This window comes from Rana temporaria, chromosome 7 (assembly GCF_905171775.1).
Source record: "Rana temporaria chromosome 7, aRanTem1.1, whole genome shotgun sequence".
NCBI lineage: Eukaryota > Metazoa > Chordata > Amphibia > Anura > Ranidae > Rana > Rana temporaria.
Genome location: NC_053495.1, coordinates 6,847,725 through 6,863,476, shown reverse-complemented (window position 1 = coordinate 6,863,476; position 15,752 = coordinate 6,847,725). Strand labels below are relative to the sequence as shown.

The 15,752-nt window shown below is 42.0% G+C and overlaps 1 protein-coding gene across 1 annotated transcript; it reads left to right on the top strand.

Moving 5' to 3' along the window:
- The first annotated feature begins 2,173 nt into the window (after window positions 1-2,173).
- Window positions 2,174-11,780, top strand: LOC120944987 (calponin homology domain-containing protein DDB_G0272472-like). Its single transcript, XM_040358791.1, has 13 exons — window positions 2,174-2,390; window positions 2,869-3,200; window positions 3,693-3,770; window positions 5,277-5,388; window positions 5,872-6,137; window positions 6,235-6,312; window positions 6,668-6,761; window positions 7,526-7,752; window positions 7,853-7,930; window positions 8,742-8,835; window positions 9,598-9,863; window positions 10,912-11,015; window positions 11,480-11,780. The coding sequence occupies exons 1-12, from the start codon at window positions 2,256-2,258 to the stop codon at window positions 10,985-10,987; spliced, it is 1,836 nt and encodes a 611-aa protein (XP_040214725.1). The 5' UTR covers window positions 2,174-2,255; the 3' UTR covers window positions 10,988-11,015; window positions 11,480-11,780.
- Window positions 11,781-15,752: the final 3,972 nt, after the last annotated feature.

Here is a 15,752-nt window from a genome sequence, read left to right as displayed (position 1 = left end):
ACACTTTAGTAAAATATGTAACTCGTTCATCTACATCAGAGGTTCTCAACCTCAGCCCTCAAGTTACCCCCAACAGGCCATGTTTGCAGGTTTTCCTTTATCTTGCACAGGTGCTTTTAAATCAGAGTCTATGGCGTTTTCTTATTTTGGGACAGCTACTTTAGCTAAGAGAAATTCCCAAAACATGGCCTGATGGGGGTAACTGAGGACCAAGGTTGAGGACCACTGGTCTACATGACCTCCAGGTATAGAGACCATAAATCAGTGGGGGGGGGGGGATTTTCATGTCCCTCAGACTTTCATATTCCTCCAACTAGAGAACTGGGATTATGGAGATCCATAGGACTGATCAATAAGCAGAGTCCTCTCCAATATCCAGATTTATAGAACTTCTATGTGACGTGTTTTACAAGTTCCTCTACTAAGTGAAAGTTTGGAAGCCGTTATATTTATTCTTTTATATGTGTAGAACCGATATCTCATATACCTCTTTCTTTCTTTATCATCAGGACAATAATGCACAAGGTGTCCGCCCACAGACTCATCAACAAAGTTCCTTCAACATGTCCTGAGGAAATGCGCAAAAGGTAAGTAAAGAGTTCACTTAGTAGTCTTCTTAATAGTGGAATTGTTTGGGAGAGATTTAAAATGCAGAGATATTTCCGCTAAAAAAAATAAAGATATCTAGAGCCCAGCGATGTGCTTTATAAATGTGCGTTGCGCTCCGCCGCCTTCGGGAGTCTGAGAGTTGGTGGAGAACAATAAGAATAAATGGAGATTCTGGGAGAAAAGAGAAAGCTGGGAGGAGATCCCGGTATGGAGATCTGGCAAAGTCAGGAGACCTGTGATCTGCCGAGCTGGTTCCGGCTATCGTGGAAGTTCCTGCGCAGGCGCAATCTGATCTGCCGAGATGGTTCCGGCTAACGGGAAAGTTCCTCCAAGGACTGCGCAGGCGCAAACTTGCCGACGGAAATCTCCGAACCTCGGCCGGCATTCAGGGCGATGTGGATTTCGAGCAAAGTGGCCAGTAGGCCTCACGTCCTGTTAGGGGAACCTTAAGGTCAAGTCACCGGCTCTCCTCCGATAAACATTCATTAAACAAATGTAGCGGAACAAAATAATAATAATAATAATAACGTTTTTTATTATTATTAATTTGTTACGTTACATCCATTTAGTCACGGCAATTCGTAATTTCCGAAATAATTGGAAACTTTAGATAAATTCGTATTCGTAACGTTCACTAACAGTCAATTTTGAAAAGAATATGCGATACCTATAATTTAGTAGTTAGTAATAGTTTAGTTATTATTAGTTAGTTACTACTTCAGATTTTGGATTTTGGATTTTCGTTCTTATTTTTGGATTTCTTTTGGATTTCCGAATCTCAGAATTCTCGCATCTTTGAGCTTTCGAAATTTGGTTTTCGAATTTCCGAAATTTAGAATTTCTGAATTTTCAAATATCACAATTAACTAAATTTAGGATTTCCGAATTAGCGAATTTGTCTAGATTTGTTAAAAAAACTGATTTGGAACTAAATGAATTGCACATGTCTACAAAGAACAGACTAGGCTAGACATGCATTTAAAGCGGAGTTCCGCCGAAATTATTTTTTATTAAAATTCAGCAGCTACAAATACTGCAGCTGCTGACATTTAATATATGGACATTGGACACTTACCTGTCCTGGGCGCCCGCGATGTCGGCACCCAAGGCCAATCTGTCCCTCGGCTCTCGAGTGCTGCCACCTCCATCTTTGGTATGGCAATCAGGAAGTGAAGCCTTGCGGCTTCACTTCCTGGTTCCCTATTGTGCATGCGCGAATTACGCTGCGCAATCCCAATGGTCCCTGCTGTCTTCTGGGACTTGTGTGTCTCCCAGAAGACAGCGAGGGGGGGGCGGGGTAGGCGCCGGAGGTGACGTAGGTCACCGCAGTGATCTATACCCGGAAGTGGGAACAAATACCTGTATTACACAGGTATCTGCTCCCTCCTCCCCTCTGAAAGGTGCCACATGTGACACCGGAGGGGAGGAGGAATCCTAAAAGCAGAAGTTCAATTTTTGGGTGGAACTCCGCTTTAAGGAGGGGGAGGTTTAAGGAAATAAGAGGAAGGTTTCAACTAATGGGCATCATTTTAGTAAAATATAAAGTTTATACATTCTCTGTTTCAGTTCATATTGATCCGAATTTTATTTTAGCAAAACAAAATATTTCACTTTAAAATTTCTCTTACAGGATTCCTGCCAGAACAATGGAGGAGAAGGAGGAAGAAGGAGTCCAAATGCAGCGTTGTGAGAAGAAAGTAGTCAAGAAAAAAAGCCTATTCAGACGATTTCTAAAATTATTCCGTCGGGACAAAACATCTGAGAGCAGCGAGACCACAAAAGTAAGTATCCTCCAACAGGAAGGTAAAATTTGATCCTCTGCCAAGTTTTTATTGCAGTCTGTGTTCCCGCTGGAGAGATTCCCCCTTTATTTGTTCTGGTGACAACCCTAAATTTTAGAGTTGTCATGAAAGCAAGAGTTGAAGGTGGATCATCCAATGTTCAGGGAACTTACTAAGATGGGAATTCCCCTCACTTCTGGGAGATTTCCCCTCACTTCCTGTCACAGCTCCAAATCAGGAAGTAAAGGGAAATCTCCCTAACAGGAAATAGACTACAAAAAAACATTGATGGGGTTTCAGCCTTCCCTACTCTATCCAAAACTAATAATTCACGCAGTTTCAGTTGTCCATTGGATTCCTATTTGGAGTTTCCGTAACCCTTCCATACCTGATAGGAAACCCAACGGCCAACCGAGAGACAAAGTTTAGTTCCACTTTGAAATCTGTACATCAAGCTAACTTTTTTTTTCCTTTATAGATGATCACCCCGGAACCGAAGGAAGTAGCCCAGCAGAAAAAGACAGCGGAAAAGGAAATGGAGGAGAAGAAGCTGGGAATGGAGGAGAAAAAGAAAATGGAGATGGAGAAGACAGACGCAATCACTGAAGAAGAGAAAAATAAAATAGAGATGGAGGAGGAAATGGAGAAGGAGACGATAAACACCTTCACTGAAGAGGAGAAAAGGAAAGTGGAGGAAGAAGTGGAGGGAAAGAAAAAGAATGGACGGAAGGTTAAAGCGATGAAGGAAAGAAATCAGAGGGCGAAACTGTATAAAATGATAAGAGACTCAAAGGACCCAGAGGAGAAGAGGTAAGTACACATTTGTCTTTGTAAATATATTTTAAGACCATATAGAAAACATAAATGACAATAGAAGCCGTCACATTGCCTTCATGGAGGATTACACTTCAGTATTAAAATATATAACTCATTCACCTCCATGTCTTATAGACACCCCCAGGTACAGAGCACAGAAATCATTGGGGGGTCTTTTTCATGCCCCTCTGACTTTCATTTTACATAAATCAGAAAACTGGAATTATGGAAATCCATAAAAATAAAAAAATGTCATAAAAACCATTACATAAAACATAGTACATATTAGATAAATGTAAAATAAAAAAACTTTTCCAACTCAATACACTTCCTTTTAAATACGGATTTCATTTTATTTATCATTTCTCACAAAGTTGTCATGTGACGGTTTTTACAAGTCCCTGCACTCGGCAGAAATGTTTGGAAGGCGTTATATTCTTCTGTGTAGAACCGATATCTCATATACCTTTCTTTCTTTATCATCAGGAAACTTACGCAGCGACTGATCGCCCACAAGATCATCAACAAAATTGGCGTCCCCTGCACTGGACAAAGACGGATTTCGTAAGTAGAAAATTCCTTTAGTAGTTTTATTTATAGTGGAATTCTTTGGGGGGGGGATTTAAAAAGCAGAGATATTGCCGCTTTAAAAAACAAAACAAAGCAACAGAGCCCAGCGATGTGCTTTATAAATGTGCGTTGCGCTCCGCCGGCTTCGGGAGTCTGAGAGTTGGTGGAGAACAATAAGAATAAATGGAGTTTGTGGGAGAAAAGAGAAAGCTGGGAGGAGATCCCGGTATTGGAGATCTGTCAAAGTCAGGTGACCGGCTCTCCTCCAATCATAGGTCTCTCTCTGCTGTGCCGTGAACTAGCTCCTGCTACACAGGGTGGCCCACATTTTATAAATGAGCTGTAAAATGCGGATTGCCGTATGTGTAGCCCTACATAGTATAACGGAGAGCGCATAGCATTGTCCGCTCTGTTATAATGAACTTCTTAGGCCGCGTACACATGGTCGAAAATGCCCGCTGAAACTGGTCCGCGGACATGTCCGACCATGTGTACGGCCTAGCGGACAGGTTTCCAGCGGACAAATGTTTCTTAGCAAGCTAAGAAACTTGTCCGCTGGAAACATGTCCGTTGGACATGTCCAATGGTTAGTACACCTAATCGGACATGTCCGTTGGTTATGACGTGTAACCAGCGTCCCGAAATCCCGCGCATGCGTCAAATTGATTCGACGCATGCGTGTAAGCATTGCACTTCCGTGTTTGAGAACGTCGGTGTCTTCTACGTCACCGCGTTCTCTGTCCGCGGTGATTTTGGTCTGGTGGTGTGTACGCACATCATACCAAAAGCTCCCAGGAGACATGTCCGATGAAAACGGTCCGCGGACCGTTTTCATCGGACATGTCTCCTCGTGTGTACGGGGCCTTGGAGTTGAGATTTTTTCTTTCGGATGATGATGCTCCAGAGGCTTCGTCACTAGAGATAACCTTCTATTTAAAAGCATATATAAAGGCAAAACTCTTTTTTTAAAGTTTAAGAAAGCGTGGCAAAGTGTTAGACTCTCTGCCAAGTATTTATAGCTGCCTGTGTCCCTGCTGGGGAGATTCTTCCCTCTGTATGTCCTGGTGACCATTGTCGCTGAGACACAAAATAAGGGGGGAATCCTAAATTTTAGAGTCCTCATGACAGCGAGAGGGGAGGGAAAATCTTCCAATGGGGACAATGTGGTGACATCTGCCCAAGACGAGGATTCTCCTCACTTTGGGGAGATTTGCTCTCATTTCCTGTAGCATCACCAAGATGGGAAGTAAAAGGAAATCAGCCTAATAGGACACAAAGAGCAAATAAATAACCACATAGGGGATCTAACCCTTACCTACACTATAGAAAACAAAAACAAAAAGTATGCTAGACATGCACCTAAGGAGGGGAAGGTATAAAGAAACACGAGGAAGATATTCATTTTATTAAAATATAAAGCTCATATATTCTCTGTTTTAGTTTAATTTAATCCCAAAATTTTAGCAAAAAGCATATTTTAAATGACACTTTCTTTTGCAGGATTCTTTGCAGAGATATTCCGTGGGAAGAGAAGGAAGAAGAGCGGGAAGAGAAAGAAGAAGAGCAGACAGAGGTCCAGAAAGAACGCCAAAGCTGCAGCACGACCACAACAGTAAGTATCCTCCAACAGGAGGGTAAAATTTGATCCTCTGCCAAGTTTTTTTTGCAGTCTGTGTTCCCGCTGGAGAGATTCCCCCTTTATTTGTTCTGGTGACAACCCTAAATTTTAGAGTTGTCATGAAAGCAAGAGTTGGAGGTGGATCATCCAATGTTCTGGGAACTTACTAAGATGAGAATTCCCCTCACTTCTGGGAGATTTCTTCTCACTTCCTGTTGCCGCTCCAAATCAGGAAGTAAAGGGAAATCTCCCTAACAGGAAATAGACTACAAAAGAATTTGATGGGATCTCAGCCTTCCCTACTCTATCCAAAACGAATAATTCACGCTGCTTCAGTTGTCCATTGGGATCCTATTAGGAGTTTCCGTAACCCTTCCATACCTGATAGGAAACCCAACGGCCAACCGAGAGACAACGTTTTGAATTTAGTTCCACTTTAAAATCTGTACATCAAGCTAACTTTTTTTTCCTTTATAGATGATCACCCCGGAACCAAAGGAAGTAGCCCAGCAGAAAGAGACAGCGGAAAAGGAAATGGAAGAGAAGAAGCTGGAGATGGAGGAGGAAAAGAAAGTGGAGAAGGAGAAGACAAACACCTTCACTGAAGAGGAGAAAAGGAAAGTGGAGGAAGAAGTGGAGGGAAAGAAAAAGAATGAACGGAAGGTTAAAGCGATGAGGGATAGAATACAGAGGGTGAAACTGTATACAAAGATGACAGACACCGAGGACCCAGAGGAGAAGAGGTAAGTACACATTTGTCTTTGTAAATATATTTTAAGACCAGATCTATATTTCTGTGTAGAACCGATATCTCATCTACCTTTCTTTCTTTATCATCAGGAAACTAATGCAGCAAGTGATCGCCCACAGGATGATCAACAAAATTGGCGTCCCCTGCGCTGGACAAAGACGAAATTCGTAAGTAGAAAATTCCTTTAGTAGTTTTATTTATAGTGGAATTCTTTGGGGGGGATTTAAAAAGCAGAGATATTGCCGCTTTAAAAAAAAACAAAAAAACAAAGCAACAGAGCCCAGCGACGTGCTTTATAAATGTGCGTTGCGCTCCGCCGGCTTCGCTGCACTTATTAAAAGTCAACAGCTGCAGTTTGTGTAACTGCTGGCTTTTAATTTTTGCACCGGTGGGCGGACCTCCGCTTTAAGGACGGGGTGGGTTTAAGGAAATAAGAAGATTTTAGCTAATGGGCATTATTTTAGTAAAATAATAAAGTTTATATATCCTCTGTTTTATTTCACATTCCAATTTCTCTTACAGGATTCCTGACAGAACAAGTGAGCTGGAGGAGAAAGACGTCCAGAATGAAAACCTGATCAGGGAAAAGACATCCAAGAGAAAGAAGATCACAATAGTAAGTATTCTCTAACAGGAAGCTGAAATTAGACCCTCTGCCAAGATTTGTTTTGTAGTCTGTGTCCCCGCTGGAGAGATTCCCCCTTTATTTGTTCTGGTGACAATCCTAAATTGTAGAGTTGTCATGAGAACAAGAGTTGAAGGTGGATCATCCAATATTCTGGGAACTGCAGTCTAAGATGGGAATTCCCTTAATGTAGGGAGATTTCTTCTCACTTCCTATTGAATCTTCAATTCATAAAATAAATAGAAATCTCCCTAGCAGGGACGAGACCCCCCCCCCAAAAAAAAAAAACTCGATAGGGGGTTTAAGCTTTCCCCACTCTATCCACAATTATTAAAACATACTGCTTCAGGTTGGGTTCACGCTATTGTGAATTGGATGGGGGTTTCTCCGCTTCCAATCTGCAATAGCAGGAGAGATTGTGACCGGCTTTCTATGGAGCGGTCCACACATCTCCGGTGCGAATTGCATAAGAGTCCTGTGCGTCTTTTGGTCCATTTCAGGTCCAAATTCAGCCCAATATTCAGGATGAAATCGGACCTGAAACATTGAATGGAGGCGTTCCGGACTCCTGCTGGGGGCCGCTGTGTTCTCCAGTGTGAACCCAGCCTCAGTTGTCCGTTGGGTTCCTATTAAGAGTTTGCCGGCCTCCTGCACACCTGATAGGAAACCCAACGGCCAACCGAGAGACAACGCTTTGAATTTAGTTCCACTTTAAAATCTGTACAACAAGCTAACTATTTTTTTTCCCTTTATAGATTATCACCCTGGAACTGAAGAAAGTAGCCCAGCAGAAAGAGACAGAGGAAAAGGAAATGGAGAAGGAGAAGACAAACGCCTTCACTGAAGAGGAGAAAAGGAAAGTGGAGGAAGAAGTGGAGGGAAAGAAAAAGAATGAACGGAAGGTTAAAGCGATGAGGGATAGAATACAGAGGGTGAAACTGTATACAAAGATGACAGACACTGAGGACCCAGAGGAGAAGAGGTAAGTACACATTTGTCTTTGTAAATATATTTTAAGACCACCAGATCTATATTTCTGTGTAGAACCGATATCTCATCTACCTTTCTTTCTTTATCATCAGGAAACTAATGCAGCAAGTGATCGCCCACAGGATGATCAACAAAATTGGCGTCCCCTGCGCTGGACAAAGACGAAATTCGTAAGTAGAAAATTCCTTTAGTAGTTCGTCCCTCTACACGTCCTGGTGACCATTGTCACTGAGACACAAAGTAAGGGGGGAACCCAAAATTTTGGAGTTGTCATGTCAGTAAGAGGTGAGGGAAAATCTTACAATGGGGACAATGTGGTGACATCTGCCCAAGATGAGAGTTCTCCTCACTTTTGGGAGATTTGTTCTCATTTCCTGTAGGATCCCCAAGATGGGAAGTAAAAGGAAATCTCCCAACTTGCACACACACATAGCAAAAAACTAAAAAATAACTGAATAGGGGATCTAACCCTTACCTACTCTATTCAAGGCAAAGTAAAGTTTTGGCTAGACATGCACTTAAAGCGGAGTTCCACCCAAATGTGGAACTTTCGCTCATTGTACTCCTTCATCGCAGATATTTGCCTCCTCCTCCTCCCCCGGCTGCCGGGCCAGTAGGAGAGAGGAGCGGAGCCTCGCGCATGCGCAGTAGTGTTCCCAGCGTGAAGCCGTAAGGATACACTGCCGGGTTCCCTTACCCGCAATGGAGGCAGCATGCACCCAACAGCTGAAGGTAACATCAGCTGCGGTTAAGACATCGCTGCACTCCAGGACAGGTAAGTGTCTGATTATTAAAAGTCAACAGCTGCAGTTTGTGTAACTGCTGGCTTTTAATTTTTGCACCGGTGGGCGGACCTCCGCTTTAAGGACGGGGTTGGTTTAAGGAAATAAAAAGAAGATTTTAGCTAATGGGCATCATTTTAGTAAAATAATAAAGTTTATATATTCTCTGTTTTATTTCACATTACAATTTCTCTTACAGGATTCCTGACAGAACAAGTGAGCTGGAGGAGAAAGACGTCCAGAATGAAAACCTGATCAGGGACAAGACATCCAAGAGAAAGAAGATCACAATAGTAAGTATTCTCTAACAGGAAGCTGAAATTAGACCCTCTGCCAAGATTTTTTTTGTAGTCTGTGTCCCCGCTGGAGAGATTCCCCCTTTATTTATTCTGGTGACAATCCTAAATTTTAGAGTTGTCATGAGAACAAGAGTTGAAGGTGGATCATCCAATGTTCTGGGAGTTGCAGTCTAAGATGGGAATTCCCTTAATGTAGGGAGATTTCTTCTCACTTCCTGTTGAATCTTCAATTCAGGAAGTAAAGAGAAATCTCTTTAGCAGGGACGAGACTGCAAAAAAACCCCCAAAAAACTTAATAGGGGGTTTAAGCTTTCCCCACTCTATCCACAATTATTAAAACATACTGCTTCAGGTTGGGTTCACGCTATTGTGAATTGGATGGGGGTTTCTCCGCTTCCAATCTGCAATAGCAGGAGATTGTGACCGGCTCTCTATGGAGCGGTCCACACATCTCCGGTGCGAATTGCATAAGAGTCCTGTGCGCCTTTTGGTCCATTTCAGGTCCAAATTCAGCCCAATATTCAGGATGAAATCGGACCTGAAACATTGAATGGAGACGCTCCGGACTCCTGCTGGGAGCCGCTGTGTTCTCCAGTGTGAACCCAGCCTCAGTTGGCCGTTGGGTTCCTATTAAGAGTTTGCCGGCCTCCTGCACACCTGATAGGAAACCCAACGGCCAACCGAGAGACAACGCTTTGAATTTAGTTCCACTTTAAAATCTGTACATCAAGCTAACTATTTGTTTTCCCTTTATAGATGATCACCCTGGAATCAAAGGAAGTAGCCCAGCAGAAAGAGACAGAGGAAAATAAAATGGAGAAGGAGAAGACATACGCCTTCACTGAAGAGGAGAAAAGGAAAGTGGAGGAAAAAGTGGAGGGAAAGAAAAAGAATGAATGGAAGGTTAAAGCGATGAGGGATAGAATGAAGAGGCTGAAACTGTATAAAAAGATGAGGGATAGAATCAAGAGGCTGAAACTGTATAAAAAGATGACAGACACCGAGGACCCAGAGGAGAAGAGGTAAGTACACATTTGTCTTTGTAAATATATTTTAAGACCATATAGAAAACATAAGCAGAGAAATTGCCGCTTTACAAAAAAACAAAGCATTAACAGAGCCCAGCGATGTGCTTTATAAATGTGCGTTGCGCTCCGCCGGCTTCGGGAGTCTGAGAGTTGGTGGAGAACAATAAGAATAAATGGAGTTTGTGAGAGAAAAGAGAAAGCTGGGAGGAGATCCCGGTATGGAGATCTGTCAACGTCAGGTGACCGGCTCTCCTCCAATCATAGATCTCTCTCTGCTGTGCCGTGATCTAGCGCGGGATGCACACATTTTATAAATGAGCTGTAAAATGCGGGTTGCGGTATGTGTAGCCCTACATAGTATAACGGAAAGCGCATAGCATTGTCCGCTCTGTTATAATGAACTTCTTAGAGTTGAGATTTTTTTCTTTCGGATGATGATGCTCCAGAGGCCTCGTCACTAGACATAACCTTCTATTTAAAAGCATATATAAAGGAAAAACTATTTTTTTTAAGTTTAAGATAGCGTGGCAAAGTGTTAGACTCTCTGCCAAGTATTTATAGCTGCCTGTGTCCCTGCTGGGGTGATTCTTGCCTCCATATGTCCTGGTGACCATTGTCACTGAGACACAAAGAAAGGGGGGATCCTAAATTTTAGAGTCCTCATGACAGCGAGAGGCGAGGGAAAATCTTCCAATGGGGACAATGTGGTGACATCTGCCCAAGACGAGGATTCTCCTCACTTTGGGGAGATTTGCTCTCATTTCCTGTAGAATCAAAAAGACGGGAAGTAAAAGGAAAACAGCCTAATAGGACACAGAGAGCAAATATATAACCACATAGGGGATCTAACCCTTACCTACTAACTAAAGAATTGTGCTAGACATGCACCTAAGGAGGGGAAGGTATAAAAAAACACGAGGAAGATATTAACTAATGGACATCATTTTAGTAAAATATAAAGCTCATATATTCTCTGTTTTAGTTTAATTTCATCCCAAAATTTTAGCAAAAAGCATATTTTAAATGACACTTTCTTTTACAGGATTCTTTGCACAGAAGTGGTGCGGGAAGAGAAGAATAAAGTCCAGATAATAATCGAGAGAGAAACCCAAGTCTGAACAAGCTGGGATCAGCAAGACCACAACAGTAAGTATCCTCCAACAGGAAGGTCAAATTAGATCCCCTGACAAGTTTTTATTGCAGTCTGTGTCCCCCCTGGAGAGATTCCCCCCTTTATTTATTCTGGTGACAACCCTAAATTTTAGAGTTGTCATGAGAACAAGAGTTGACGGTGGATCAACCAATGTTCTGGGAACTTACTAAGATGAGAATTCCCCTCCATGTAGGGAGAATTCTTCTCACTTCCTGTTGAATCTCCAATTCAGGAAGTAAAGGGAATCTCCTAAGCAGGGACGAGACTTAATAAGGGGTTTAAGCCTTCCCTGTTCTATCCAAAATAAGGCCGCTTCATTTGTCCATTGGGTTCCTATTAGGAGATGCTCTGCTCCCTCCACACCTGATTGGATACCAACCGAGGAACAAAGTTTTGAATTTAATTCCACTTTAAAATCTGTACATCAAACTAACTTCATTTTTTTTCTACTTTATAGATTCCGTCGCGGATGTAAATAAAAGCAGAAGGAGCCAGAGGACGTGAAGGAGAAAAAGGAGACGCTGCTGCAAGATACTACTGTATATGTAGCGAAACATATAGGGCGGAGTCTCAATTTGTGACGTCAGTTAAAAAAACCTGTAAAAAAACAGCACAAATAGCATCTTTTGGGGGAAAGATGCTATGTGTAGCAAAACATGTGTGCTGTCTTTACTTTACTTTTTTAACTGTTATTAAAAACATAGACTCCGCCCTATGCTTTTCACTACAAATAGCATCTTCGGGGGAATAGGGTGGAGTATAAATTTGTGACGTCAGTTATAAAAGCTGTAAAAAACACACATAAGTGAATCACGGGCGGTCCCAGTAGAGGGGCAGGCTGCTTCAAGGTTCACAAAGCATGATGACGTCGGCCCTACGCATTTTGCCACAAATTGCATCTTTGGGGGAAGATGCTTCATGTACCAAAATGCGTAGGGAAGAGTATGAATTTGTGACGCCATCACGCTCTGTGAACCCTGGAAGCGTCCCGCCCCTCTACTTGGACCGCCCGCGATTCACTTATGTGCTGTTTTTATAGCTTTTTAAACTGATGTTGCAAATTTATACTCCACCCTTTATGTTTCTTGCCCCCCCTGAAGATGCTATTCAAGGTAGACAAAGCATAATGACGTCATGAACTTAGACTCCGCCGTACGCTTCTCCCTACAAATAGCATCTTCAGAGGACAAGATGCTATATGAAGTAAAACACGTAGAGAGAATACGTTTGTGACGTCATCACGCTCTGTGAACCTTTTGTATATTAGATGTTGTGACCAATTTATATCTGTTGGTGTGCTTGCTGCTATCATTTTGTTAGGTTTTCACTTTTAGCACAGCTGCAAGGTTTTCTCTAAATGTACATAATATAACTGGGTACTGACATTTATAGGTATACTTGATCCAGGGAATATCCGATTTCCTCTCGAGGGATCAGGAAGGAATTTTTGCCCCCTGCTGTAGCAAATTGGAGAATGCTTTGCTGGGGTTTTTCTCCTTCCTCTGGATCAACTGTGGGTATAGAATTGTGTATATGGGATTGTATTGTTGTTTTTTATTGGTTGAACTAGACTTTTTTCAACCTGACTAACTGTGTAACTATGAAAACGTCCAGAAGTTCAGACCAAACACTTGCAGAGATTCCTTTAGCCACATTAATCAATGTGTGGGCTGAACAATAAAAAAAGAACATTACATGTATGCCCAACATTAGAAGAGTGGGTGGATGTGTGGTGGAATATTCTAATGGTGGGCATACTATACACTTTTTCTGGCAGAGGTTTTTTTCACCTGTGTGTTATTTTTAACTGTTACTTTGCAGAATGCCAAAAAGCTGCAGCACTGATCTGTGTATTATGACAGCAGGATGCTGCTCTTAGAATACGTACGTCAGTGCCTGCAGCGCTATATTTCTCCAATCACAGGTAAAAAAAGCATTAGGAGCGTGGGGTGGTCAGCGGGCGGTAGCTCCTATGCTTTTTTTACTTTTTTTTTTTTTGCAGATATTTCTTCATCCAAATTGATTGATGTGAATGGAGGAATCTGGCTTAACTAAAAAAAGAGATTTCCGTGTATACTTAACATTAGGTGTGCAGCAGAAACTCAGGGGCAACCAGGTTGTGTAACTATAAAATGTTCATCCACATGGGGATTAGAAGCAAAATCTAGCAGGAGCTCCAGAGTATTAAAGAGAAGAGAGGCGCGCCTCTAAGTGTAGCAATATGGTTACATTTAATGAAGGTACAACATTTAGAAACTCGCATCTAAGTATGCAGGCAACCGGGGTAAAGCTGTCCACATACACTGTCCTCTGCAATGCCGGCTCTCACCGTTGTCAATCTGCAATGGTGACCAGGAAGACTACCCTGCAGTAGAGCGATCTGAAAGCAAGGCTTGAAGAGCTCATGGAAGGGATGACGTCCATGGCAGTGTGGAAGATGGTCTATGTGGACAGATTTATGCCTGCAAATAGATGTGAGTTGTTAAATGTTGTACCTTCATTAAATGTAACCATATTGCCACACTTAGAGGTGCCTCTCTTCTCTTTTATACTCAGTTGTGACATGGCGCTACTTGTATATCAAGACATCGCTTGTATATCAAGTCAAAATGTATTTCAAAATTTAGCTTGTCTTGCAAAATGCTTTCAAACCAAGGTTTTACTCTATATATATATATATATAAATATATATAAGGGCTGAACAATAAAAAAAAGAACATTACATGTATGCCCAACATTAGAAGAGTGGGTGGATGTGTGGTGGAAGATTCTAATGGTGGGCATACTATACACTTTTTCTGGTAGAGGTTTTTTTCACCTGTGTGTTATTTTTAACTGTTACTTTGCAGAATGCCAAAAAGCTGCAGCACTGATCTGTGTATTATGACAGCAACAGGATGCTGCTCTTAGAATACATACATCAGTGCCTGCAGCGCTATATTTCTCCAATCACAGGTAAAAAAAGCATTAGGAGCGTGGGGTGGTCAGCGGGCGGTAGCTCCTATGCTTTTTTTACTTTTTTTTTTTGCAGATATTTCTTCATCCAAATTGATTGATGTGAATGGAGGAATCTGGCTTAACTAAAAAAAAAGATTTCCATGTATGCTTAACATTAGGTGTGCAGCAGAAACTCAGGGGCAACCAGGTTGTGTAACTATAAAATGTTCATCCACATGGGGATTAGAAGCAAAATCTAGCAGGAGCTCCAGAGTATAAAAGAGAAGAGAGGCGCGCCTCTAAGTGTAGCAATATGGTTACATTTAATGAAGGTACAACATTTAGAAACTCGCATCTAAGTATGCAGGCAACCGGGGTAAAGCTGTCCACATACACTGTCCTCTGCAATGCCGGCTCTCACCGCTGTCAATATGCAATGGTGACCGGGAAGACTAACCTGCAGTAGAGCGATCTGAAAGCGAGGCTTGAAGAGCTCATGGAAGGGATGACGTCGATGGCGGTGTGGAGGACGGTCTATGTGGACAGATTTATGCCTGCAAATAGATGTGAGTTGCTAAATGTTGTACCTTCATTAAATGTAACCATATTGCTACACCTAGAGGTGCCTCTCTTCTCTTTTATACTCAGTTGTGACATGGCGCTACTTGTATATCAAGACATCGCTTGTATATCAAGTCAAAATGTATTTCAAAATTTAGCTTGTCTTGCAAAATGCTTTCAAACCAAGGTTTTACTCTATATATATAAATATATATATGGGCTGAACAATAAAAAAAGAACATTACATGTATGCCCAACATTAGAAGAGTGGGTGGATGTGTGGTGGAAGATTCTAATGGTGGGCATACTATACACTTTTTCTGGCAGAGCTTTTTTTCATCTGTGTGTTATTTTTAACTGTTACTTTGCAGAATGCCAAAAAGCTGCAGCACTGATCTGCGTATTATGACAGCAGCAGGATGCTGCTCTTAGAATACATACATCACTGCCTGCAGCGCTATATTTCTCCAATCACAGGTAAAAAAAGCATTAGGAGCGTGGGGTGGTCAGCGGGCGGTAGCTCCTATGCTTTTTTTACTTTTTTGGCAGATATTTCTTCATCCACATTGATTGATGTGAATGGAGGAATCTGGCTTAACTAAAAAAAAAGAGCTTTCCGTGTATGCTTAACATTAGGTGTGCAGCAGAAACTCAGGGGCAACCAGGTTGTGTAACCATAAAATGTCCATCCACAAGGGGATTAGAAGCAAAATCCAGCAGGAGCTCCAGAGTATTAAAGAGAAGAGAGGCACGCCTCTAAGTGTAGCAATATGGTTACATTTAATGAAGGTACAACATTTAGAAACTTGCATCTAAGTATGCAGGCAACCGGGGTAAAGCTGTACACATACACTGTCCTCTGCAATGCCGGCTCTCACCGCTGTCAATCTGCAATGGTGACCGGGAAGACTACCCTGCAGTAGAGCGATCTGAAAGCGAGGCTTGAAAAGCTCATGGAAGGGATGACGTAGATGGCGGTGTGGAGGATCGTCTATGTGGACAGATTTATGCCTGCAAATAGATGTGAGTTGCTAAATGTTGTACCTTCATTAAATGTAACCATATTGCTACACTTAGAAGCACCTCTCTTCTCTTTTATACTCAGTTGTGACATGGCGCTACTTGTATATCAAGACATCGCTTGTATATCAAGTCAAAATGTATTTCAAAATTTAGCTTGTCTTGCAAAATGCTTTCAACCCAAGGTTTTACTCTCTCTCTATATATATATA

Bases quoted from the DNA above. Each gene is read 5' to 3' on its own strand.
- LOC120944987 (XM_040358791.1), top strand. From the start codon at position 2,256: ATGGAGGAGAAGGAGGAAGAAGGAGTCCAAATGCAGCGTTGTGAGAAG. The intron at 6,313-6,667 runs GTAAGTAGAAAA...TTTCTCTTACAG, and splicing joins GCTGGACAAAGACGAAATTC to GATTCCTGACAGAACAAGTG. The intron at 7,753-7,852 runs GTAAGTACACAT...CTTTATCATCAG, and splicing joins GAGGACCCAGAGGAGAAGAG to GAAACTAATGCAGCAAGTGA.